Raw genomic sequence first — 25,162 nt, 5'->3', positions numbered from 1 at the left:
AATCATGAAGTGAAGCTATTGACCCACGGCTCAGGAGACGGTTATCAACAGATTCCTTCTTGCAATCTGCTGGACATGTGTGACTATGGTGAGGTTTGCAAGTTGTGAATGACAGAGCCAGATGGAATTTGTTTACAGTCTTTGGGGGGGTGAGTAAACGTTAAGGGACTCCATTTCAAATCTATGCTTTTGAGCAAGATTGCTGCAACCTTTTCCTCATTTCTCTTCAGTTCTAACATATGATTCTCAAAATCAATTTATTTAATTACTTAGTTTAGTTATTACCACATGTACTAAGGTACAGCGAAAATATTTTTAGTTGCGTGCTGTACAGTCAGCGAATAGACTATACATGATTACAATCAAGCTGTCCACAGTGTACAGCAACAGGATAAAGGGAATAGCGTTTAGTGCAAGATAAATGACAGTAAAGTCCCATTAAAGATAGTCCGAGGGTCTCCATTGAGGTAAATGGCAGCTCAGGACCACTCTCTAATTGTTGATAGGATGGGATGGTTCAGTTGCCTGATAACAGCTAGGTTGTCAACCAAAAGCAACAACCACCAATGGGTATACTCCATTAATGTTCTGCCCTTTCCTCCAGGGAACCAGCTGTGGTTGTAGAATGACTGGACCTCTATTCAAACAGTAGCTGGGCTCAAGTGAAGTTTTGGCCACGGAGTCCAGATGACTATAACGACTGAGTTCTGCATGATTTTGGCGGCACTCACTCCTCAGGTCCCACAAAGAATGACAGCAGCTGGGACTCACTGGGTACGAGTGTTTCGAGTATCCAGCCAGGGCTTAAATGAAGTGACTAGTGCAGGCAGGGTAGGGGAACAGCGCAGGCAACCTGTCAGAATGGCACCTTTCAGTTACACTCTTTGCATATTGGGTACCATAAGCCATCACTCTCACTGTAACTTGTGAGATATGTCCCACTGTAATCATTGACATTTAAAAAAAAAAGGTGGAAATAAATCTCCTCCTGTGACATTTTAGCTTTTTTATTGCCTTTTAATTGCTCTATAATGTAACAATGAAATGAGGGTTACATGGAATAATGTTTGTGCAGTTGTGAGCCGGATACATGCTCAAATCAATCTACAAGGCGTGCATTAGTAACCATTTTCCTACTGTTAGGGAGGGGCTCTTGTGCTTTTATGCCACAAGTTGTGGGAGAACAACGGAAACACAATCCGAAAATATCCAAACCATTTCCCCGTGGACTCTGACAATCTACCACTGGAGCTATTGGAGGAAACCAGGAAAATTCCAGCAGGAATATCAGGGCCTTTGTATACATCCAAATGTTTCTCTAAATTGCAGTCTCATATACTCCCACTTACTGCAAGCATTAAACTTCCTAAGTGCTACATTAAATCTTTAACAGACTGATGTGCACATGATAACAGTCTTGAGGTAATCATAAAACATTTCTCTTTAATGAGTATATAATCTAGAGATTAAAGTATATCTGGGGATGACAATTTTCTATGGGTTTCAATTGTCCTTATTGAAGCTAGCTGTGCAAAATAAATGTTTGTGTTTTTAAACAAAATAGTTTTAAACAAAAGAGAATTCTTAAAACAATTTTGTTTTAAAACACAAGCACATTAAGGTAGGACAAGTGAAACCTATAGAAAATTGTGCATAGGTGATCCCCAGTTTATGGACACCCGACTTATGTGCAGCCTGTCCATACAAGCGAGCTTTTGGGGGGAATTGGCGGAATGGATTTGCCAGGTGTTGTGGGAATGTTCTTGACACGAGCTGGAATTTTGCCAGATTGAACCAGGAAGAATAACGTTCAAGTTAACACATTGATGTCCATTTTGCGAATCTTATCTGGAAACCCGGGGACTGGGTCAGCACCAGTGACCTTTTTAAAGTGTCATCACTTGTCTGGAGTAAATTTGTAAGTAAGTTCAATTTGTTAATATCAGATTTATTGTAACGAATAGCAGTGCGAGATTTGAAATGCTTCTCAGACCTACCTCTGATGGCACTTATGGCTCTGTGAGAACTCAGTTTACGGCTGTGTTTCTGACCAGAAAACAGTTTGCGTTACGAACAGTTCTCAACAATAGACCCCCACTTTAACCCAGAACGAACCATACCAGCTTTTGGAAATCATAATATATTTACACTGCAAAAACAAAAAGTGCTGGAGCAACTCAATGGGTCAGGCGGCATCCCCTGGAGAAACATTGAAAAACAGGGGCATTAGTAGGCCATTCGGCTCTTCGAGCCAGCACTGCCATTCAATATTATCATGGCTGATCATCCACAATCAGTACCTGCTTTTTCCCTATATCCCTTGACTCCTTTACCCATAAGAGCTAAATCTAACTCGCTCTTGAAAACATCCAGTGAATTGGCCTCTTCTGCCTTTTGTGGCAGAGAATTCCACAGATTCACAACTCTCTGGGTGAAGAAGTTTTACCTCATCTCAGTTCTAAACGGCGTACCCCTTATTCTTAAATTGTGACCCCTGGTTCTGGAATACCCCCAACATCGGGAACATTTTTCCTACCTCTAGCCTGTTTAATTCTTTAAGAATTTTATATGTTTCTATAAGATCGCCTCTCATCCTTCTAAATTCCAGTGAATACAAGCCCAGTCGATCCATTCTTTCATCATATGTAGGTCCCGCCATCCCAGGAATAAACCTGGTGAGCCTATGCTGCACTCCCTCAAATTAGGAGACCAAAACAGCACACAATACTCCAGGTGTGGTCTCACCAGGGCTCTGTACAACTGCAGTAGGACCTCCTTGCTCCTAAACTCAAATCCTCTCGCAATGAAACATAGAAACACAGAAATTAGGTGCAGGAGTAGGCCATTCGGCCCTTCGAGCCTGCACCGCCATTCAATATGATCATGGCTGATCATCCAACTCAGTATCCCGTACCTGCCTTCTCTCCATACCCCCTGATCCCCTTAGCCACAAGGGCCACATCTAACTCCCTCTTAAATATAGCCAATGAAGTGGCCTCAACTACCCTCTGTTGCAGGGAATGCCACAGATTCACCACTCTCTGTGTGAAAAAAGTTCTTCTCATCCTTAAAGGATTTCCCCCTATCCTTAAGCTCAACCCCTTGTCCCTTCCCTCTCGGGAACAATGAAGGCCTGCATGCCATTAAGAATTTCTTCACTGCCCCTCTCAATCTTCTAAATTCTTACCAAGTCTATCAGTCTTTGATGTACAAGCACACCCATCCCAGGAATCAGTCATTGCATCTCCCCTATGGCAATAATGTCCTTAATCTGACCAGGTGTGGTCTCACCAAGACCCTGTACAACTGCAGTAGAACCTCTCTGCTCCTATACTCAAAATCCTTTTGCAATGAAAGCTAACATACCATTAGATTTCTTCACTGCCTGCTGTACCTGCATGCCTACCTTCAATGACTGGTGTACCATGACACCCAGGTCTCGCTGCATCTCCCCCTTTCCTAATCTGACACCATTCAGATAATAATCTGCCTTCCTGTTCTTGCCACCAAAGTGGGTAACCTCACATTTATCCACATAATACTGCATCTGCCATGCTTCTGCCCACTCACCCAACCAATCCAAGTCACCCTGCAGCCTCATAGCATCCTCATCGCAGCTCACACTACCACCCAACGTTGTGTCACCCGCAAACTTGGAGATGTCATATTTAATTCCCTCGTCTAAATCGTTAATATTCATTGTAAATAACTGGGGTCCCAGCACCGAGCATTGCGGCACCCCACTAGTCACTGCCTCCCATTCTGGAAAGGACCCGTTAAGTCCTACTCTATGCTTCCTGTCTGCCAACCAGTTCTCTATCCATGTCAATACCTTACCCCCAATACCACGTGCTCTAATTTTGCACACTAATCTCTTGTGTGGTAGATGTCAAAGGATTTATAAAAGTTCAGATACACCACATCCACTGGCTCTCCCTTATCCAATCTACTTGTTACATCCTCAAAAAATTCCAGAAGATTAGTCAAGCATGATTTTCCTTTCATAAATCCATGCTGACTTTGACCGATCCTGTCATTGCTTTCCAAATGCGCTGCAATAACTCAAGCATCTTTCCCACTACCGATGTAAGGCTAACTGGTCTATAATTCCCTGTTTTCTCTCTCCCTCCTTTCTTAAAAAGTGGGGTTACATTGGCTACCCTCCAATCCACAAGAACTGATCCAAAGTCGAGAGAACATTGGAAAATGATCACCAATGTATCCACGATTTCTTGGGCCACCTCCTTGAGTACTCTGGGATACAGACCATCAGGCCCTGGGGATGTATCTGCCTTCAGTACCAACAGTTTACCAAACACAATTTCTTGACTAAGGTGGATTCCCTTGAGTTCCTCCCTACCACTAGATCCTCGGTCCCCTAGTATTTCTGGGAGATTGGTTCTGTCTTCACTAACAAAGACACAATCAAAGTGCTTGTTTAACTGTTCTGCCATTTCTTTGTTTCACATTATAAATTCACCTGTCTCTGATTGTAAGGGACCTACATTTGTCTTCACAGAAGATGGATAGGTGATTCCCGAGTCTACACTATAAGGCACTGTGAGGAGTGCAGCCACTGTGAATGGTTCTAATGGTGCTGCATGAATGAAAGCATGTTTTTTTTTCTTTTTTCTGCAAATCCGTAATAAAGCATCTAAGAACAAATGAGGCAAAGAAAAAAATTAGAACAGATTTTTCATCTCTAGTTGTTAAGTACACCACACAATCATAGTTATACAGTGTGGAAACAGGCCCTTCAGACCAACCTTTCCACACTGACAAACATGTCCCATCTACACTCATCACACCTGCCTGTGTTTTGTCTTTATCCCTCTAAACCTGTCTTATCCATATATCATATCCTCAAACATTGCTTAATCAAAGCCAAGAGCCATCATGGGAGAAGAATGGTACACCAACCATGTGGCTGAAATTGTGCACAACAGGGTAGCAGCAGGCTATTTGATTCCCTAGGGAATTGATGTCTGGTCATTCCATACATACAATGTTAGAATGGGAGTTAAAATGGCTTGGTTCTCCGATTTCCTTCTCCAAATGCAATCCTGGGTTAAAATTAGGCCTTTAAAACCCATGTCGTTAAGAAGGTTCCTGACCCGAAACGTCATCCATTCCTTCTCTCCAGAGATGCTGCCTGTCCCGCTGAGTTACTCCAGCATTTTGTGTCTATAAAAGGGATGGATGCCGGCCTGTGATGTCACAGGATCAAATCAACACATGGATTATTTTCCTTTAATCCATCCCCCTTTCATACCCACTCATCTCACTTCTGTGAGCATCGAGTTGGAACGGTAGGCAAACAGAACTGAAGACTGCACCATAGTTCAGCTCTCAAAGCTTCTTTGTGTGTTCCAGAAGGAAAGGCATTTCCTGCCACCAGGTGGCAAGCAGGTTTGAACAGTGGCATTGAGTAGCACCAGAATGACTATATGGTATTGGGGAGGAAGCACCTCAGCACGTAGCTCCTGTAATCTGTATACGAATCAACTTCCTTCAGTCTTACAGTTTTAAAACCACCAATCATCATCCAGTGAAAATATACATTTTACATTCTGTGACAAGATGGCAGTCCACGTAGCTTAAGAAATAGGATACATTCATTGACATCCCAATTTAAAAAAATAACTTGTCGAATGGATTCATGCTTTGAAAGCATTTTTTAAAAACATTCAAATTCAGTATTAAATTTCTTATGTACGACATTAAACATTATAAACTGACGTGGAACTGATGGAGAAGCTTTAAAGCAGTTACAAATTTTAAAAGTTTCTAAACAAAACAAAAGGAAACAAAATTCAGGCAGCCACTAGGTAATGAGCTGGTTCCATTTTTTTCCTTTCAGACGTCCATTAGTCAATTTTGTTCGTCAGTTGGTAAATACATAAAACTAATTCAATATGGTAACCATACATCCACAATACAGTAATGAATGGCATCAGAAGCACACAAGACTGAGTTGAAAGAACAAGTAATAATTGTTGAGAAAGAGGAAACTAGATCTGCTACTTGTAGGAAAACATATGTACATACATTTAACTTTTGAATTTATTATGGGAGCTCACTCATATGTAGAGATGTCCTTTAATAAAAAAACAACAAAATCTTTACCAGCTTTCAGAACTTGTGTAATACTATACATTATAAGAACAAGCAAATGTTCATTTTTTTTGTAATTACTATTTTATTGAGATTACTAAATACACTGCAGAATTAACAATAAGGCACCATGAGAAGTTTAGTGATTGGGGACGATGCCATTAAAATTCATGCCTGTTTTTTTTTTCTTTTCGCAATCTTATTATTAAGCATCTATTAAATTCAATACTAAAATAAGAAAACGGCAGATTTTGCATCCTCAGTGATGTTCACTTCTAAATTGTTAATTGCACAATGTGAATTTTGCAGAGAGCATAACCATGGGTACATCTTGTAAACGATTCTTTGCAGAATCGACAGGAACGGCAACAATCCTGCAGATTGCAAAACCAGATGCCCGACCGCCTTGAGGGAGTTAAAATTGTAATCATAGATGTACAAAGCCAGTTGAGACAGAATAGTGAGTGAAGAATTATTTTCCTGCCAGAACACTTGAGAGAAAACTACTTTATTATTGCCTATGCTTAATTTACTTTCACAAATTTCAACCTAATATTTCTTGGTAATTCCTAAGCAGAACATACTATTAATAACGTAATAAGTGTCAACTCTGGCTGAATGATCGCATTCCTGTCTGAGTCGGAAGGTACTGATTTCATGTCCCACTCCAGAGAAATGACATAATCTAGGCTGGTAATTCAATGTATTATTAAGGGAGTGCTGCACTGCTGGAGGTTCTGACTATTGAATGAAATGTAATACCAAGGTTTATCCTCTCAAGTGGACATTAAAGATCATACAGGCAATAATTTGAGAAAGACCCAGAGCATTCTGAATGCCCTGCCCTGTCACTTTTTATATTTCAATCAAAACAGCTTAAAAATAAAATAAAATCTGATTTTCTGATGCAATTTGAAGGACTTTGTACGCACACTGGCTTCCAATGTTCCTTGCAATGCCTCAATAGCCATTCTCCAAAAGTCAGCATTAATTCTGCTCCCCTCTCCACAGATGTTGCCTGATCCTGAGAGCACACACAGCATTCAATCTTCTTATAGTAAAATTCCAGCATTTGCAGTATCATTGTGTAATTCACTGCCGTTTCTTTTCATATGCCCACTTTGAATAATGCAGTCCAAATGTGCTGCATTCTATTCTCTGTATACCATGAATAAGACTTCTAATGTATGGCCATTGAGCCAAAAGCTATCGTTTGCTCTCCACAGCTGCCACCTGATGTAAATGCCACCAAATTTCACACTTCATAATACCATAATAGCTGAAAATTGGCTTGTGATTGAGGATGAGCAAGGTGCACATAAGAGCCATATCAAGATAATACCCCCCACCTATAAAATCCTTGCTAACCATGAACCACACTTTTACAATGACCCTACATTATTCCCATTTTTTAATTCTCCCCACCTTTCCTCCACCCACTCCCCCTTAGTCCAATCACTAACTCATACACTGGAAACAATTTACAATGAACCAATTAACCTTTATTGTAGGTAGATTTTAATATCCTATGGACAAGTGTTATCTGTCAGAATCCAATTATTTTTAACTGGTTTCATATGGAAGATCAACATGTTGTGTAGCCTGAGAATGGCTGAGCAAGAGTTCTTGGCATGATAAAGGAATTTTCTTGGTTAGGGTTTCTGACAGCAGGGGAAGATATTGAACAATTCAAAAGCTTAGATAGACACATAATGCTGGAGTAACTCAGCGGGACAGGCAGCATCTCTCGATAGAAGGAACGGGTGACGTTTCGGGTCGAGACTCTTCTTCAGACTGAGAGTCAGGGGAAAGGGAGACATAGATATATGGAAGGATAAAGTGCGAAAACGAGAGATCAAAGGGGACAAAGTTTCAAGGAAAATATGGGGGTAGGTGACAACAAGGCAAAGATAAAATTTAATCCCGTAGCTTACCTCAATAATGTACAGGACTATATTCTTGTAAAAACAGTACAGGATACACTTGGCTACGCGATTATAGTTCCAGGCTCCGTGAACCAGTAGCAAGTTCTTCAGATATTTGAACTGGAAAAAATACAAGGGTCACGACTGTCCATTAAACAAAAAAATATACTTTAACATTCCTTTTTAAAATGAGCTAATGCTTTGGACTTGAATTCCACAGCTCATAATGTACAAAATGCCAAGCAACAATACAAAAATTCCAAAAGCAAAAACCTAGGTGGTCCTATTATTTTACAGAATGTGTGTGTGTGTGTGTGTGTGTGTGTGTGTGTGTGTGTGTGTGTGTGTGTGTGTGTGTGTGTGTGTGTGTGTGTGTGTGTGAAAATATAGCTTCAAATTTCACAGTAATTTGAGTGTTTGAAGAAATCCAGGAATAAAAGATGGTAATGGTATTAAAAATTTAACTATGACATTTATTTCAGTCAGCTCAATCACATCTGATGTTACTTCATTTTTCCGGCCCACTACATTTAATGGCAGCTCACTCAATTTTAGTCCCAACTCCTGCTGTTCATGTTAAATATTCTCGTGCTGCATCTTGTCTGCTGGGAGCAGGGGCCTAAATTGAACGGGAAATGTAGCAGGACCCTCTACCTTAACTTGGCACATTCCCACTGAGTTTACTTCTGCTGTTATATATATCCACATTATTATTTATACGATTTAAACTTGGTTTGTCCAGACAGATTAAAGCCCTGTCCCACAGTACGAGTTCATTCCAAGAGCTCTCCCAAGTTTAAAAAAAAATCAAACTTGTGGTAAGCACAGAGAATGAACGTAGAGGGTACGTCGGAGCTCGGGGACATATCTTAGCGGCTCGTAGCGCTAACGGCAGGTGCTCGGGAAGACTATCTAACTCGTAAGCTCGGGAAGACTCGTGAAGATTTTTCAACATGTACTCGTACCATGGGATATTTGTAAGGGTGCAACTGCATATGTTGGTTTACATCAACCAAGAAAGACTCAAAAAGCTGAAGTAAAAGCCCTGTCCCACGGTACGAGTTCATTCCAAGAGCTCTCCCGAGTTTGCCCTGATTCGAACTCGGAGATTTACGGTAATGGCCACTCGGGGCTCTCGTGGACATTTTTCAACATGTTGAAAAATCGTCACAAGTCGGGAGAGCTCTTGAATTAACTCGTACATTGGGACAGCCCCATTAAGAAGCTTTCCTTCTCAAAGAAAGAGTGAAGCAGACAATCAAACAGCTTCTCAGTCACCCAATGTGACACCAGCCTTCTGTTCCAGATTCACTTAATTAATTAGTTGAGTTTAAATTCCCAGTTGTTGTTACGGGATGAGAATAATTTTAGTCACGTATTCAGGTCTCTCCATTTCAAAGTAGGTCGACACTATACGTAATGATCCATTGTATGACTGCCAATATTACCTGCTTGACAATGTTTGTACTGATATGCACGAGGCAAGAGACCATTGGTTCAATAACTCTTGAATGATTTAAATTAGCATCAATTTACAATGTCAATGATAATGATACATATCAAATTGAATCTATTTATTGAAGAATACGTCGTCAAACGATTCTGACATATCTAGTTACCTGTGCAATAGAATAATCAGAAGAGTTTGCTGCTTGCAGGCCCTCGTTTCCACTTATTCCAACACCAACATGTGCTGTTTGGATCATTCCCACATCATTTGCACCATCACCTATAGCTAGCGTTATAACCTTCACCTCTTTCTTCACCATCTCAACTATTTCTGACTTCTGAAGAGGTGAAACTCTGAATAACATTAAACAAGAAAACAAAAAAATCAGAGAGAAACAAGACCTCAGCAGTCTGACAGATGTATAAGAAATACATTTCTATGTAAGTTAAAAATAATAAAAGTATCATCCTTACTTGCTAGCTTCAAGTAAACTCGTTTTCCACCACCTAAACAATCTCTCCCTCCTCCCCACAGCTTTGTTTTTTTATTGCCATTTCCTCAAGAGCGGCAGAACGCTACAGGTAGATGATGTAAAAGGCACCATCTATCGAACAGTTTTATGCCAAGTGCTGCATTTTGGCTGCATAAAATTTGGGATAATCAAGAGTTACGAAGCAAATTGTCACTCCCTGGAGTAAGTATGATCAAGCAGAAGGTGGAGGTGGTGGAAAAGGGAGGAAGTCCAAGGGGAGGTCCAAGCTCCCTCATGAGACCAAGAGAAGATCCCAGATGCAAATACCCTTGGTTCATCAACCTAGAATTTTGATGTAGATTCAGCTTTTGCTGTCAGAAAGAAATTCAGGTGGTGGGAATATTACCATCAAGGTAACGACTCACTCAGATAGATTCTTTTTTTTAAATCATGTTTCTCAGGGTATCTAAACTTTATTAGTTGTTTAATTTATGACTATCGGATGGAAGCTGCATATTAAATCGCATTGCACCTATGTGCAATGACAATAAAAGATATTATTATTATTATTATTATTAAATAAACACAATAAGCTAACAGAGCAGTAAACCTATCAAGAGTGATATTATAGCATATTTGACGATTTATCCTGAATCCATGTATGTTTGATTGTTTGGAGATTGTTTAAGTGAAACACATAACACCACTTCTTAATTTAGTGCTGGAAGTAATAGAGGACAAAAGGTTGGAAGAAATATCACAATTTGGTTCTTTTGTTTAATATTTCTATTCTATGGCATAAAAACAACGGCTTTCCTGAAGGCTAGGATTTTTGTGGGCAGAATCAAGTTGTATTGAAGAGGAGTCTTGATTCCATAAAATTGGAAAGCATTTATCTTTTCTTAAAGAAATAGCCAAACAAATCCACCCAAGAAATGTTTGCAGAAAAAACAAAATCCAAGGTTATCACTGAAGAAAAGTTCAGGAGCAAGTAGTAAAATTTCCATCTGTGACTTCAGCCCAAAGTTGACAATGTTCTGCATGAATGTGTTATTAGGAAATTGCCCTTGGGAATCAAATTATATTCTAGAAAGAACAAACATCACTGGCCTCTACCACTATTCAGCAGATCTTATATAGATCTTATTAATCCACATCTGGCTCAGTAAACATATCACAATATGTACAATTAAAATATCGTATTTCATTAATTATATCCTCTACTTATTTGAAATTTTCAATTACTACAAACTGTCACGTTGAAATAAGAGACAGAATTTTATTGATATATCCCTCTTTTACTCAGCTTTTTAAAAAAAGATGCGCAATATATTTGTAGTAAAAAACTAATGCCGTGTAATTTACAAATTAAATTTGTACCATTTTTCTATTAAGAATTGGGATTTAATATTAATTCATATATCAATATAGCATCCAAAACTCAAATTCTAGCTTACCGGCAGCAGATGACAGCTTTGCAAGACAACGCAAGATCCAAAAAAGATTGTCGCACCCCAAATGTCAGGGCGTATTTGAGGGTTTTTCCATCAATAATCAATGCAAAGTCATTGTCCTTACGCAGTGAATCTCCCAGAGTGTTGCAGTGGTGGATCAGCATTTCCCTTGTTGTCTGCAAAATTGATTGTTTTTAAATTAACTGATTTAACAAAAGACAAAATGTATTTATTAATGGAAACTGGAGGCTTTAAATATATACTATATAGCAACAGGCCAGGATACTGAGAAGCTGATACATCATGCACACATTATCTTGAAGCGTTTCCCGTGTTCTAATTAAAGCAATACGTTGCTCTGTTGTAAAATTTCCATAATCTGGTGAGGTCTGCAGTGAGTGCAGTACCAAAAGATCTGTGAAAATGAAACTTTAAATTTGTTCTCTTCTTGCCCTTAAGCTGGTTCAGAAAATGAGGAACAGATTATAGAGTAGATGCAGCTTCCTTTTGACAGGGAAGTGAGTAGTAAAGACAAAAAATGCTGCAAATAAGCAAATATATAGCATTTTACACAATTAAGAAGGGTTTATTGGTGAAATTCAAATCAACCCTGATTACCGGGTTGGGGGATTTATTGTATATTTTGGACATTATCAAAACAAATTAAAGAAGTCAAAATTACCCAACTGGATTTCCATATTATGTCATGAAAGATGGCCATAAAAAAAAATTAGAAAGGAAAAAGGCATCATGTACAGTGCCCACCATAATATTTGGGGCAAAGATCCATCATTTATTTATTTGCCTCTGAACTCCACAATAGAAAAAAACACATGTGGTTAAAGTGCACATTGTCAGATTTTAATAAAGGCCATTTTTATACTTTTTGCTTTCACCATGTAGAAATGACAGCAGTGTTTATACACAGTCCCCCCATTTCAGCGCACCATAATGTTTGGGACACAGCAATGTAATGTAAATGAAAGTAGTCATGTTTAGCATCTTATTACATATCCTTTGCATGCAATGACGGCTTGAATTCTGCGATTTATGGACATCACCAGGGACGACTATGTACGAACACAGCTGTAATTTCTATATGGTGAAACCAAAATGTATAAAAATGGCCTTTAATAAAATCTGACAATGTGCACTTTAACCACATGTGATGTTTTCTATTACAAAACTCAAATTGTGGAGTACAGAGGCAAATAAATAAATGATGGGTCTTTGTCCAAAAACATTATGGAGGGCACTGTATATTACTAAGCTGGGAATCTTCCACTGTGAATTGGTCTTCAGTATTAGGACATAATTCTATTTATTGATGATGTTGAGAAGGGCAAAGGCAGAATAGTGAATTAATTTTCAGTTGAGAAAAAAAAGTAATGAATATCCATTGCAGATGGATTAGGCAACAGGGCCTGCGACTGGCAAATTCTATCCCACAGGAATAAGCAATTATATATTTAGCTACATATAATAAGGGCCCATGTCAGAATATGGCTAAGCACAAGCTAATGATAAGTAAATCAGAAAAAAAGGATTGATCCCTCATTTCACCACGGTGTACACCCAGGGAACTACAAAATATACAACATAGTAAAAGCTAATTTAGCCAAGTGGCTAAATCCAAGATCATTTAGTATCCAGCCGAATCTAAAAAGTCTGGTATGTCGGTCTTCCTCATGTTTGGCTTTGTAAATGCAGTCACATCAGTCTGAAGCCGAGGTGGTATTGCCTGGATTATTAATGTGAACCAACCTGCAATCCTTAGCGACTGCTGAAATTTTACCTAAAATATTTGAAATATAAATGCTTCACATTTCAGACACTTGGGCACTGGTACAACATTATTGTTTTCTAGTGATCATGAAAGATCAATATGGAGTGCTTCAAAGCTATTGCATTTTACACAATTAACAAAATAATTCTGCTCCAATAATATTTATTCATTAAGGGCTTGCAGTCTGTCCAGCTCATGCTACATTGAGGGAAGTCTTTTAGGACCGAGATGAGAAAAACATTGTTCACGCAGCGAGTGGTGAATCTGTGGAATTCTCTGCCACAGAAGGTAGTTGAGGCCAGTTCATTGGCTATATTTAAGAAGGAGTTAGATGTGGCCCTTGTGGCTAAAGGGACCAGGAGGTATGGAGAGAAGGCAGGTACGGGATACTGAGCTGGATGATCAGCCATGATCATATTGAATGGCGGTGCAGGTTCGAAGGGCCAAATGGTCTACTCCTGCACCTATTTTCTATGTTTCTATGAGGGGGGAATTTGTAACTTTGTAAGCACCTTTTATTAGCGACTATTTGCATACCTTGGGTATGCAAGCAAAAAAATTCACTGCGACTAATTCAATCAATTCAGAAGGAAATACATTACATTTTACATAAACCCTTCCAACCTCACATAACTGCAGCACTTTCTATAATGATCGCAACGGAAGAGCAGAATAGACTATGGCTCATATGTGTTGCTCAAAATAACAGTGAGAAGGTTGTGCTTACCATTACCATTGGTTAGGTTTGATTGGGAGGCAGATATAGGGTTAAATGCAACTGCAGAAAATATTGTCTGAGTTACGCTGCTATGCCATTATCTTCATGGAAACAGCATCTCACTGTCAAAATGCTTTGAATTGCATGGTTAACAAAACCCATGCAGAAAATATTTTTTATTCTCACCCTACCTCTCTTACAATATTTGGTTATGAATTCATCTATTCTAATTTACAGTTCATTCTCAGTCCATATGCCTTTAGAATCATAGATTGAATGCAGAAAATCTAACAACTCAAAATCTCCACTAGGTCTTTTGAACACCAAATCAGTTAGTTTCACCCCCTCGTTTCACAATCCTCCTTCAGCCATCTCCCCGTATCCCTGCAATCCTTTCTATCAATGTGCAATTGAGGGCAACTAGCACCACAACCATCACACTGAGGTAGCATATTCCCACTCCTACCCATTCATTGTGCAAAAACTGAATTTACTTAAGACTGTTCTAGTTCTTTTTATTAAATCATACATTTGTGTACCTATTTTCTGTCCCAAAGTTGAACCTTGGGTGGATAGACACCAGATCTCTCTCCAGCTGAAAAATAACCTCTCATCACAGCAATTTTCCAATACTGCACCCATACAGGTACTACCCATTCTATTCACCAAGAGTTTTGGTTTCATCAGCAAGCCTGCAACATGGTACTTCAAGCATATTTTTCAATCCTTGTGTACACAACATTAACAGTACTTCATTGAACCCTGGTATTATCATGTGCACATCCCGGTGGGGGTTGGGGCAGAGAAAGAGAAGGGGGGGGATAATTACTTGAAATTGGAGAATTCAGTATTCACACCATTGGATTGTAAGCAGCCCAAGCGGAGTATGAGGTGTTGTTCTTCCGGTTTGCATGTGGCCTCACTCTGGCATTGGAGGCCAAGGACAGAAAGGTCGTTATGGGAATGGGAAGGAGAGTTAAAATGGTTAGAATTTGGAAGAACCAGCAGGCCTTGGCGGAGAGAGCGCAAGTGTTCTGTTGAATGGTAACACAATCCAAGCTTGTTCACACCAAAGTAAAGGGCCTGTCCCACTTACGCGATTTTTTCGGCGACTGCCGGCACCCGTCATCGTCGCAGCAGCTTGGCAAAAAATTTCAAAATGTTGAAAATCCAGTGGCGACCAGAAAAAGGTACAACTCTTTGGGCGACTACTCACGACCATACAGGCGGTGTGTCATGGGGTGACGCCTGTATGGTTATCAGTAGTCGTTCATAGAGCCATACCTTTTTCAAGTCGCCTGTACAAGAAGGATGCAGTTACTTTAATTCTATTTGTCCCTGATGACGGCAGCTTTTGAATTAGTATTCCAATTCAGTGATTTTGAATGTCGAGGTGAACTATCTTCATTAATAGGTGAATTGCACTCATTAAACTAGTTGCTGTGATAGCAATAGCAACAATGGATACAAAATCCGATTATGCCTGCCAGTTGATATAATTGAAGCCAAATCTTTGATTTTTCACCATGCATCTGCAGTGCATTTTATCTCAAGAAAAACTCTTATAATTGTCTTGAGATCTCAAGTTACTCGAATCTTTTGTTTGACTAGGAATCATAATCAGGAAAAATCCAAAGCAAAATAGGGGAAAAAAGACAAAGTGCTGGAGTAACTCATCAGGTCATGCAGCATCCCTGGAGAAGATGGATAGGTAGCATTTTGAGTAATCTCTTCTCACCTCAGACGTAAAGTGCTTGCCATTTATTCTCAAACTATGGCCCCGAGTCCAAGATTTCTCACTTAGGAGGAGCATAAGGGTCCTGACCTAAAACGTCACCTATCCATGTTCTCCAGGGATGTTGACTGACCCACTGAGTTACTCCAGCACTTTGTGTCTTTCCCTGCATCTAATCTTGCAAACACCTAATGAATTTTGTAAGTTTCAATAACATTTCATCTCTTCCTTCCAAACTTTAGAGAATAAACACCATCTTTACCCAACTGTCCCTCATATGGTAAACTCATCATCCCTGGAACAAGTCCAATGAAGACTTGTTGAACTCCTGACCCCATCTTTGGTAAGGACACTAAAACTGCATGCAATGCTCCAGTTGCAGTCTCACCAGGGCCCTATACAACTGAAACAAGATTTCCTTATTTCTATGAGAAAACTCTACTGTAATAAAGGCTAACATACCATTTACCCTCTGAATCGTTTGGAGTGAGCACCTGCATGCTGGCCTCAAGGACACCAAGTCCCTTTCTTTCTCAATCGTTCATTATTTAACCAATACTTTGTTTTTCCATTCTATGTTCCATCCATTCAAGTGCATGATGTGCCTTACTTTGTTAACCAACCTCCTGTATGTGATGTTATTGAAAATCTTCCAGCCATCCAAATACACCTTATGTCCTGGTACACCTTTAACCACTCTACTCGGCACATTCTCAAAGAACACTAACACATGAATCAAACACAAGTTTCCCTTTATAAGTTCAAATCTCAATCCTTGAGGATTGAACCTCAAACAAGGTTGAGCCAATGTTTTTTTGTTCAATCCTCCCCCACTCCTTTGGAATTCTGTTATTACATATACATTCATAGATTGTATTATTTTCTCTACCGCTGATTTGGGATGTCACCAGTGAAACGTTGACCTTATTTAATCTTGTTGATATTTTCCACATGTCCCAATACGTTATCCTCTATAACAGCCTCTAGCAATTACCCATATTGCAAATGTTATGCTAACCAGTGTCTCTGATTTTCTCTCTTCCTCTCAGATTCCATTATTAAATTATTGGATTGAATTTGATACATTCTAATCTGCAGGAACTATTCTGTCACCTACATTTTCGGAAAATTATAATGTGACTATCGTTTCCACAACTACCTCCCTTAATATTCAAGGATGCAAAATATCAGGCTGATGATTTATTGGTTTTGGCTGCCATTAATTTCTTCATTGTCATTTTAATACTAATACTAATGTCCTTTACTTGCTCAACTTCATGAGACTCTTGGCACTCTCATGATTCTGGAGAATTACTTATGTCCCTTCTGCAAAGAAGGAATCAAAGTATTTGTTTAATTGCACTGCCGTCATGAGCTCTCCCAGTTCTGCTTGAGTCAACAGAGGCCACGATTTATGATAATTGGCAATAGAACCAGAGGCACAAAATCTTCTACTTAGAGCATTTAAGAATAAATTATATTTCAACAAAAAATATGAATACATTCCTTCCAAGTTAAACACTGCACTCCCGGGGTTGGAATTTGCTTAAATTTAACAAAGTACATTCTATAAGTGGGAAATTAAAAAACTGACATTTCTGGAATTGAAGTAAAACTGAAAATGATGGAGAAAGAGAGTTAACTTTTCAGGGAGAAGACCTTTGAATGAACAAAAGGTCAAAGATCATTCATCAGAAATGCATGCTTCTCTCTTCATGGATGCTGCCTGATCTGCTGATGAATAATGAGAAATAATTTTAAAATAAATTGTAAATCTGCAGGCATAGGAATAACTCTTGGAAAACATTGTAGTGTCAAAAAATAAGTTGAGATTGTTTCTCCAACCAAATGCAAATTAAAGCTAGCATATGGAATACTTGACATTGTAAACTGAGGAATAAAGTACCTAGCTTCACATTACTTGTGCGCAAAGATCGATCATGCCTGCAGGGAAACAGACTGTTCTCTTTGTAGCTTGGGAGGTTAAAGGGAGTATTGAAAAAGTTGTTGACAAGGGTTTGACTAAATAGGCATAAACTGCTTCCACTGGCAGTACGCACGGAACAAGATTTATGACAATTGGCAAAAGGAACCAGAGGCAACATTAGGATTCTCCTTAAAGTAAAGGGCCACTGTTGTTGGGAATCCACTGCCTGAAGGCATGAATGTACATTCAATAATAATCAGTGAAAAAAAAATGTAATACACATATCTGATGCAGACTTTTATCGGGTTAAGAAAAAAACCCGAGGTATATGACAAAATGAATAGTCTCCCTCCCCCAAGACCCTTGAAATAAAATACTCCGAGGTCTTGTGCAAAAATTACCATGAACTTCCACCAGACCAACCTCAAGAGTATGTTATCAAAATACTCTCAAAACGTCTCCCGTCCCACCAGAGGCACAAATACCCTTAATCATTGTTACTCAACCATCAAATATGCTGACTGCTTCTTCCCTACCCACATTTCAGAAAAGCTTACGGGCAGCACAGCGGTAGAGCTGCTGCCTTACCGCGCCAGAGCCCCAGGTTCGATCATGACTACGGGTGCTATCTGTACGGTGTTTGTTCATTATCAGGGATATTCAATATTCAGGAGGGATAAGACAGAAAGGGAAAGGAGGTGGGGTAGCGTTGCTGGTTAGAGAGCAGATTAACGCAATAGAAAGGAAGGACATTAGCTTTGAGGATGTGGAATCGATATGGGTAGAGCTGCGAAACACTAAGGGGCAGAAAACGCTAGTGGGAGTTGTGTACAGGCCACCTAACAGTAGTAGTGGAGTTGGGGATGGCATCAAACAGAAAATTAGAAATGCGTGCAACAAAGGTAAAACAGTTATAATGGGTGACTTCAATATACATATAGATTGGGTGAATCAAATTGGCAAGGGTGCTGAGGAAGAGGATTTCTTGGAATGTATGTGGGATAGTTTTCTAAACCAACATGTAGAGGAACCAACGAGAGAGCAGGCTATTCTAGACTGGGTACTGAGTAATGAGGAAGGGTTAGTTAGCAGTCTTGTTGTGCGTGGCCCCTTGGGCAAGAGTGACCATAATATGGTTGAGTTCTTCATTAGGATGGAGAGTGACATCGTTAATACAGAAACAAGGGTCCTGAACTTAAAGAAAGGTAACTTTGAGGGTATGAGACGTGAATTGGCCAAGATAGACTGGCGATTGATTCTTAATGGGATGACGGTGGATATGCAATGGAAGGCATTTAAAGACTGCATGGATGAACTACAACAATTGTTCATCCCAGTTTGGCAAAAAAATAAATCAGGGAAGGTAGTGCATCCGTGGATAACAAGGGAAATCAGGGATAGTATCAAAACAAAAGATGAAGCGTACAAATTAGCCAGAAAAAGCAGCCTACCAGAGGACTGGGAGAAATTCAGAGACCAGCAGAGGAGGACAAAGGGCTTAATTAGGAAAGGGAAAATAGATTATGAAAGAAAACTGGCAGGGAACATAAAAACTGACTGCAAAAGCTTTTATAGATATGTGAAGAGAAAAAGATTAGTTAAAACAAATGTAGGTCCCTTGCAGTCAGAAACGGGTGAATTGATCATGGGGAACAAGGACATGGCAGACCAATTGATCTGTCTTCACTAAGGAAGACATAAATAATCTGCCGGAAATAGCAGGGGACCGGTGGTCAAATGAGATGGAGGAACCGAGTGAAATCCAGGTTAGCCGGGATGTGGTGTTAGGTAAATTGAATGGATTAAAGGCCGATAAATCCCCAGGACCAGATAGCCTGCATCCCAGAGTACTTAAGGAAGTAGTCCCAGAAATAGTGGATGCATTAGTGATAATTTTTCAAAACTCTTTAGATTCTGGAGTAGTTCCTGAGGATTGGAGGGTAGCTAATGTAACACCACTTTTTAAAAAGGGAGGGAGAGAGAAAACGGGGAATTACAGACCAGTTAGTCTAACGTCGATAGTGGGGAAACTGCTAGAATCAGTTATTAAAGATGGGATAGCAGCACATTTGGAAAGTGGTGAAATCATTGGACAAAGTCAGCATGGATTTATGAAGGGTAAATCATGTCTGACGAATCTTATAGAATTTTTCGAGGATGTAACAAGTAGAGTGGATAAGGGAGAACCAGTGGATGTGTTATATCTGGACTTTCAGAAGGCTTTCGACAAGGTCCCACATAAGAGATTAGTATACAAACTTAAAGCACACGGTATTGGGGGTTCAGTATTGATGTGGATAGAGAACTGGCTGGCAGACAAGAAGCAAAGAGTAGGAGTAAACGGGTCCTTTTCACAATGGCAGGCAGTGACTAGTGGGGTACCGCAAGGCTCAGTTCTGGGACCCCAGCTCTTTACGATATATATTAATGATTTGGACGAGGGAATTGAATGCAACATCTCCAAGTTTGCGGATGACACGAAGCTGGGGGGCAGTGTTAGCTGTGAGGAGGATGCTAGGAGGCTGCAAGGTGACTTGGATAGGCTGGGTGCGTGGGCAAATGCATGGCAGATGCAGTATAATGTGGATAAATGTGAGGTTATCCACTTTGGTGGCAAAAACAGGAAAGTAGATTATTATCTGAATGGTGGCCAATTAGGAAAGGGGGAGATGCAACGAGACCTGGGTGTCATGGTACACCAGTCATTAAAAGTAGGCATGCAGGTGCAGCAGGCAGTGAAGAATGCGAATGGTATGTTAGCATTCATAGCAAAAGGATTTGAGTATAGGAGCAGGGAGGTTCTACTGCATTTGTACAGGGCCTTGGTGAGACCACACCTGGAGTATTGCGTACAGTTTTGGTCTCCTAATCTGAGGAAAGACATTCTTGCCATAGAGGGAGTACAGAGAAGGTTCACCAGACTGATTCCTGGGATGTCAGGACTTTCATATGAAGAAAGGCTGGATAGACTTGGTTTGTACTCGCTAGAATTTAGAAGATTGAGGGGGGATCTTATAGAAACTTACAAAATTCTTAAGGGGTTGGACAGGCTAGATGCAGGAAGATTGTTCCCGATGTTGGGGAAGTCCAGAACAAGGGGTCACAGTTTAAGGATAAGGGGGGAATCTTTTAGGACCGAGATGAGGAAAACTTTTTTCACACAGAGTGGTGAATCTCTAGAATTCTCTCCTGCAGAAGGTAGTTGAGGCCAGTTCATTGGCTATATTTAAGAGGAGGCAGGCACAGGACAGGATACTGAGTTGGATGATCAACCACGATCATATTGAATGGCGGTGCAGGCTCGAAGGGCCGAATGGCCTACTCCTGCACCTAATTTCTATGTTTCTATTATCCCTATGACCGTGTGGGTTTTCTCTGGCTGCTCTAGTTTCCTGCTGCACTCCAAAGATGTAAACGTTTGTAGGTTAATTGGCTTTGGTACAAATTGTAAATTGTCCCTTGTGTGTAGGATAGTGCTAATGTACGGGGTGATCACTGGTCGGCGTGGACTGGGTGAGCCGAAGGGCCTGTTTCTGCCCTGTATCTCTAAAGTCTGAAAGTCTGACTACCTGGCTGTGCTTCTACTCCCTACTTACAAGCAGAACCTGAAACTGGAGGATCCAGCACAAAGAGTCATACCGTGCTAGTCTGAAGAGACAGACGAGATCCTACATTACTGCTTTTGAGTCAGTGGACTGTCCATATTCACTAAGTGGTCAACCTAAAAGAGTATGTCACTGTCATCAAACACTTCAGTAAGTGTGCAGTGGAATAGGTGCCAAAGAGGACAACCCGAGTGGTCCCCAACCGGAAATGGATGAACTGTCAGACCCACTACCTAGTCCGAGACTCCCACATGTCCATGTCCGTGGTGTTATATTTGCTATATTTAAGAGGGAGTTAGATGTGGCCCTTGTGGCTAACGGGATCAGGGGGTATGGAGAGAAGGCAGGTACAGGATACCGAGTTGGATGATCAGCCATGATCATATTGAATGGCGGTGCAGGCTCGAAGGGCCGAATGGCCTACTCCTGCACCTATTTTCTATGTTTCTATGTGTTCACGTTGAGCAATCCTGGCATGTCATAGAAATCAATACATGACCTTCGCAAATCCATCAAGGACACCAAAAGAAGTTCAGGATCAGACTAGGCACAGAATAAATAGCCCCGTGGACACTGCGATTGAATCAAGACTTGCGGGCTGTAATGGGCAACAAGATGAAGTCAGGCAGAGCTACTGGAAACAACCCATCTCTCCCCAATGAGCTTAATGTGATCTATGCTTGTTTTGAACAGGTGGCCGGTGGGATGATGTCAGCCACTCCGCTATCTTCAGGTGCCTGACCCAATTAATTCCTGCACTTTTTTTTTGTTCAATATTTCAGCATGTGCAGTTTTTTATTTTGCTTCTGACAATTTATCTTTGCTTGCTAGCAAGTCAAAGCAACCCAGGACTTGACTTGTGTCAATTATCAACACTCTTTGGAACAATATGAATCATGTCTCAGTCTTCCCAGTTTCTATCTCTTGGTGCCCTCAGCCAAACTTTTCATGTTGGTTGTAAACTGGAGTTAAAGGCTCGGACTCCTGTGGTACTGGACTAAAAGATTTTCTTTGTAATAAACTAACAAAAATCTAAGAAAGTTGTCACTTAACTAACCCCTTTCTGGGAAACCTGTACTTTTTCCTTTTTAGGTATCACTTTGACTGGAGTTGCAACAGGATGCATGTGTTGTCAGGGCCTAAAGTCCAATCTAGTATGCTGATTTGTGTATTTAAAATATCTTCATGATTTTCCATTCCCGCTTCTAAAATAAAAAATTCCCAGGATAAAAGCCAACACCGATTCCTTGTTCCTAGTCACCCTTGAGAAGATGGCAGGGAACAGCTGCGTTGAATGCACTTCATGTGTTCCCAGGGGGCTGTCATGAAAATATTTTGTCTTCCAGCCCTTTCAGCCACAGAATACTTGTGCTCTGGAGACACCCATAGGGATGGGAATGAAAGCAACAAAGCATCTCAACACCATCCACAGGAAAACTCTACTTGGGACACGCAACACTAGAGAAATGCATGTTAATCACTTCAGAATAAGAGTATAAATTCATACGAGTTCCAGAGCCTCAGCTAAACGCTCGTGTGATAAAGGCCGCCCTTCGTCAGCCAAAGTTGATCTGAAATACAATAGAAGCACTGGGTGTAATATAAACCTCCCGCGGGGCTCGTCACACATCACTAGTTCCGTTGTTGTACTACGTGGGGTGAAGAATCTCAGGGTCCTACAGGGAATTATCTACATTTGCCCAGTTCTATTTACATTGACAATACTCCATGCCGTAATAAATATGTGACTTTGTGAGAGTGTGGGAGGTGGGGAAATCCGAGGGAGCTCAAAAGGAAGATTGTGGGTTTACTTGCAACTGCTGTCCTTGTAATACTGTAAAAAATATATGCATCTAAAGCTAGACTGCAGCAAGTGAACAAAAAGTTATATTCAAGAGCTTTCAGGTGGAAAATGTTAATTGTAATTTGTTACTTTATTCAAAAAGCACCAATTCAGCCTTGGACTAAAGCACGATAGCCACGTTCTCTGAAGCTCAGGATGAAATAATCATAACCACCGGTCAGCTCACAACCACAACTTCAGAACAGAGAACAGTACAGCACGGCCCATAATGTCTATGTCGAACATGACGTCTAGTTTACCAACACCACACACTGAATCTCCGTCATTTTTACCATTTCGCTAGTTCATTCCCTTTTACTTTCAATTATGCACTCCTCAAAACATTTTGACTTTTTAATGTATCCATTTTTTAATAAAATCCTTCGGGGACCATGGGGGGGGGGGGGGGGGGGGGGGGGGAACTGAACTCACTGTGGAATGAAATCAGTTAAAGCGGCGCCATTAGAGAGTGTGAGGCCTCGCATCCTCGGGATGAAGAGTGTGTGTGTGTGTGTGTGTGTGTGTGTGTGTGTGTGTGTGTGTGTGTGACTGTGTGTCTGTGTGTGTGTGTGTGTGTGTCTGACTGTGTGTGACTGTGTGTGTGTGTGTTTGTCTCTGTGTGTGTGTGTGTGTGTGTGTGTGTGACTGTGTGTGTGTGTGTGTGTGTGTGTGTGTGTGTGTGTGTGTGTGTGTGTCTCTGTGTGTGTGTGTGTGTGTGTGACTGTGTGTGTGTGTGTGTGTGTGTGTGTGTGTGTGTGTGTGTGTGTGTGTGTGTGTGTGTGTGTGTGTGTGTGTGTGTGTGTTATACAAAATAAAGCTTCAAATTTCACAGTAATTTGAGTGTTTGAAGAAATCCAGGTATAAAAGATGGTAATAATACTGTTGTTAATATTGTCAAATTGGTATTAAAAATTTAACTATGACATTTATTTCAGTCAGCTCAATCACATCTGATGTTACTTCATTTTGCCGGCCCACTACATTTAATGGCAGCTCACTCAATTTTAGTCCCAGCTCCTGCTGTTGATGTTAAATATTCTCGTGCTGCATCTTGTCTGCTGGGAGCAGGGGCCTAAACTGAACGGGAAATGTAGCAGGACCCTCTACCTTAACTTGGCACATTCCCACTGAGTTTACTTCGGCTCCTTTCGCCTATATATATCCACATAATTATTTACATGATTTAAACTTGGTTTGCCCAGACAGATTAAAGCCCTGTCCCATGGCTTGAGTTCATTTCAAAAGCTCTCCCAAGTTTAAAAAAAATCAAACTCGTGGTAAGCACGGAGAATGGACGTAGCTGGTACGTCGGAGCTCGGGGACGTCTCTAAGCAGCTCGTAACGCTAACGGCAGGTACTCGGAAAGACTTCCTAACGGCAGGTAAGCTCGGGAAAACTCGTGAACACATACCATGGGATATTTGTAAGGGTGCAACTGCATATGTTGGTTTACACCCAAGAGAGACTCAAAAAGCTGAAGTAAAAGCCCTGTCCCACGGTACGAGTTCATTCAAGAGCTCTCCCAAGTTTGCCCTGATTCGAACTCGGACATTTATGATAATGGCCACACGTCGGTACTCGGGGCTCTCGTGGACATTTTTCAACATGTTGAAAAATCTTCACAAGTCTTCCTGTGCTTACCTGCCGTTAGTGAGTCTTCCCGAGTACCTGCCGTTAGCTTTACGAGCCGCTAAGAGACATCCCCGAGCTCCGACGTACCTGCTACATTCATTCTCCGTGCTTACCACAAGTTTGATCGTTTTAAAATCGGGAGAGCTCTTGGAATGAACTCGTACCATGGGAAAGGGCTTTTAGCGATTACAGACAACCCAGTTGGAGAGCTACAAGATGAAAAGATCAATGGATCACCAAGAGGAACCAAACCCAACATGAGAGGGAGAATAAACAGGTAAACATCAAACTTTTGGAGAAGCAGAAGTGAGCAACTGCCAATAGGAATGTACTGATACACTGCCGCTGTTGATGTCTTCTACTTGGAAGGAAAGTAGCAGGGAGAAAGGATATGATATTTCCAAAAGAGAGCCATATTGGTAACTATTTTACAGAAGTTTTTAAAATTTCTGTGTGTGTGTGTGTGTGTGTGTGGTCCTCCTCCCCTGAATTCCTTATTTC

General features: G+C 40.6%; 1 protein-coding gene across 4 annotated transcripts in view; it reads right to left on the bottom strand.

Annotated features, from left to right (window-relative positions):
* atp8a1 (ATPase phospholipid transporting 8A1) overlaps positions 1-25,162 on the bottom strand; it is a 301,017-nt gene that overhangs the window by 81,591 nt on the left and 194,264 nt on the right. For all 4 annotated transcript variants that reach the window (XM_055636910.1, XM_055636888.1, XM_055636895.1 and 1 more), the window contains 3 exons: positions 11,419-11,591; positions 9,659-9,842; positions 8,049-8,159 (listed from right to left, as the gene is read on the bottom strand). In XM_055636910.1, the coding sequence (XP_055492885.1) occupies positions 8,049-8,159; positions 9,659-9,842; positions 11,419-11,591 (468 nt within the window). The remainder of the gene's footprint in view (positions 1-8,048; positions 8,160-9,658; positions 9,843-11,418; positions 11,592-25,162) is intronic.

The sequence above is a fragment of the Leucoraja erinacea genome, chromosome 1 (assembly GCF_028641065.1).
Source record: "Leucoraja erinacea ecotype New England chromosome 1, Leri_hhj_1, whole genome shotgun sequence".
In the NCBI taxonomy this organism is placed as follows: domain Eukaryota; kingdom Metazoa; phylum Chordata; class Chondrichthyes; order Rajiformes; family Rajidae; genus Leucoraja; species Leucoraja erinaceus.
The sequence above is the reverse complement of the archived record's forward strand: the minus strand, read 5'-3'. Positions and strand labels throughout refer to the sequence as shown.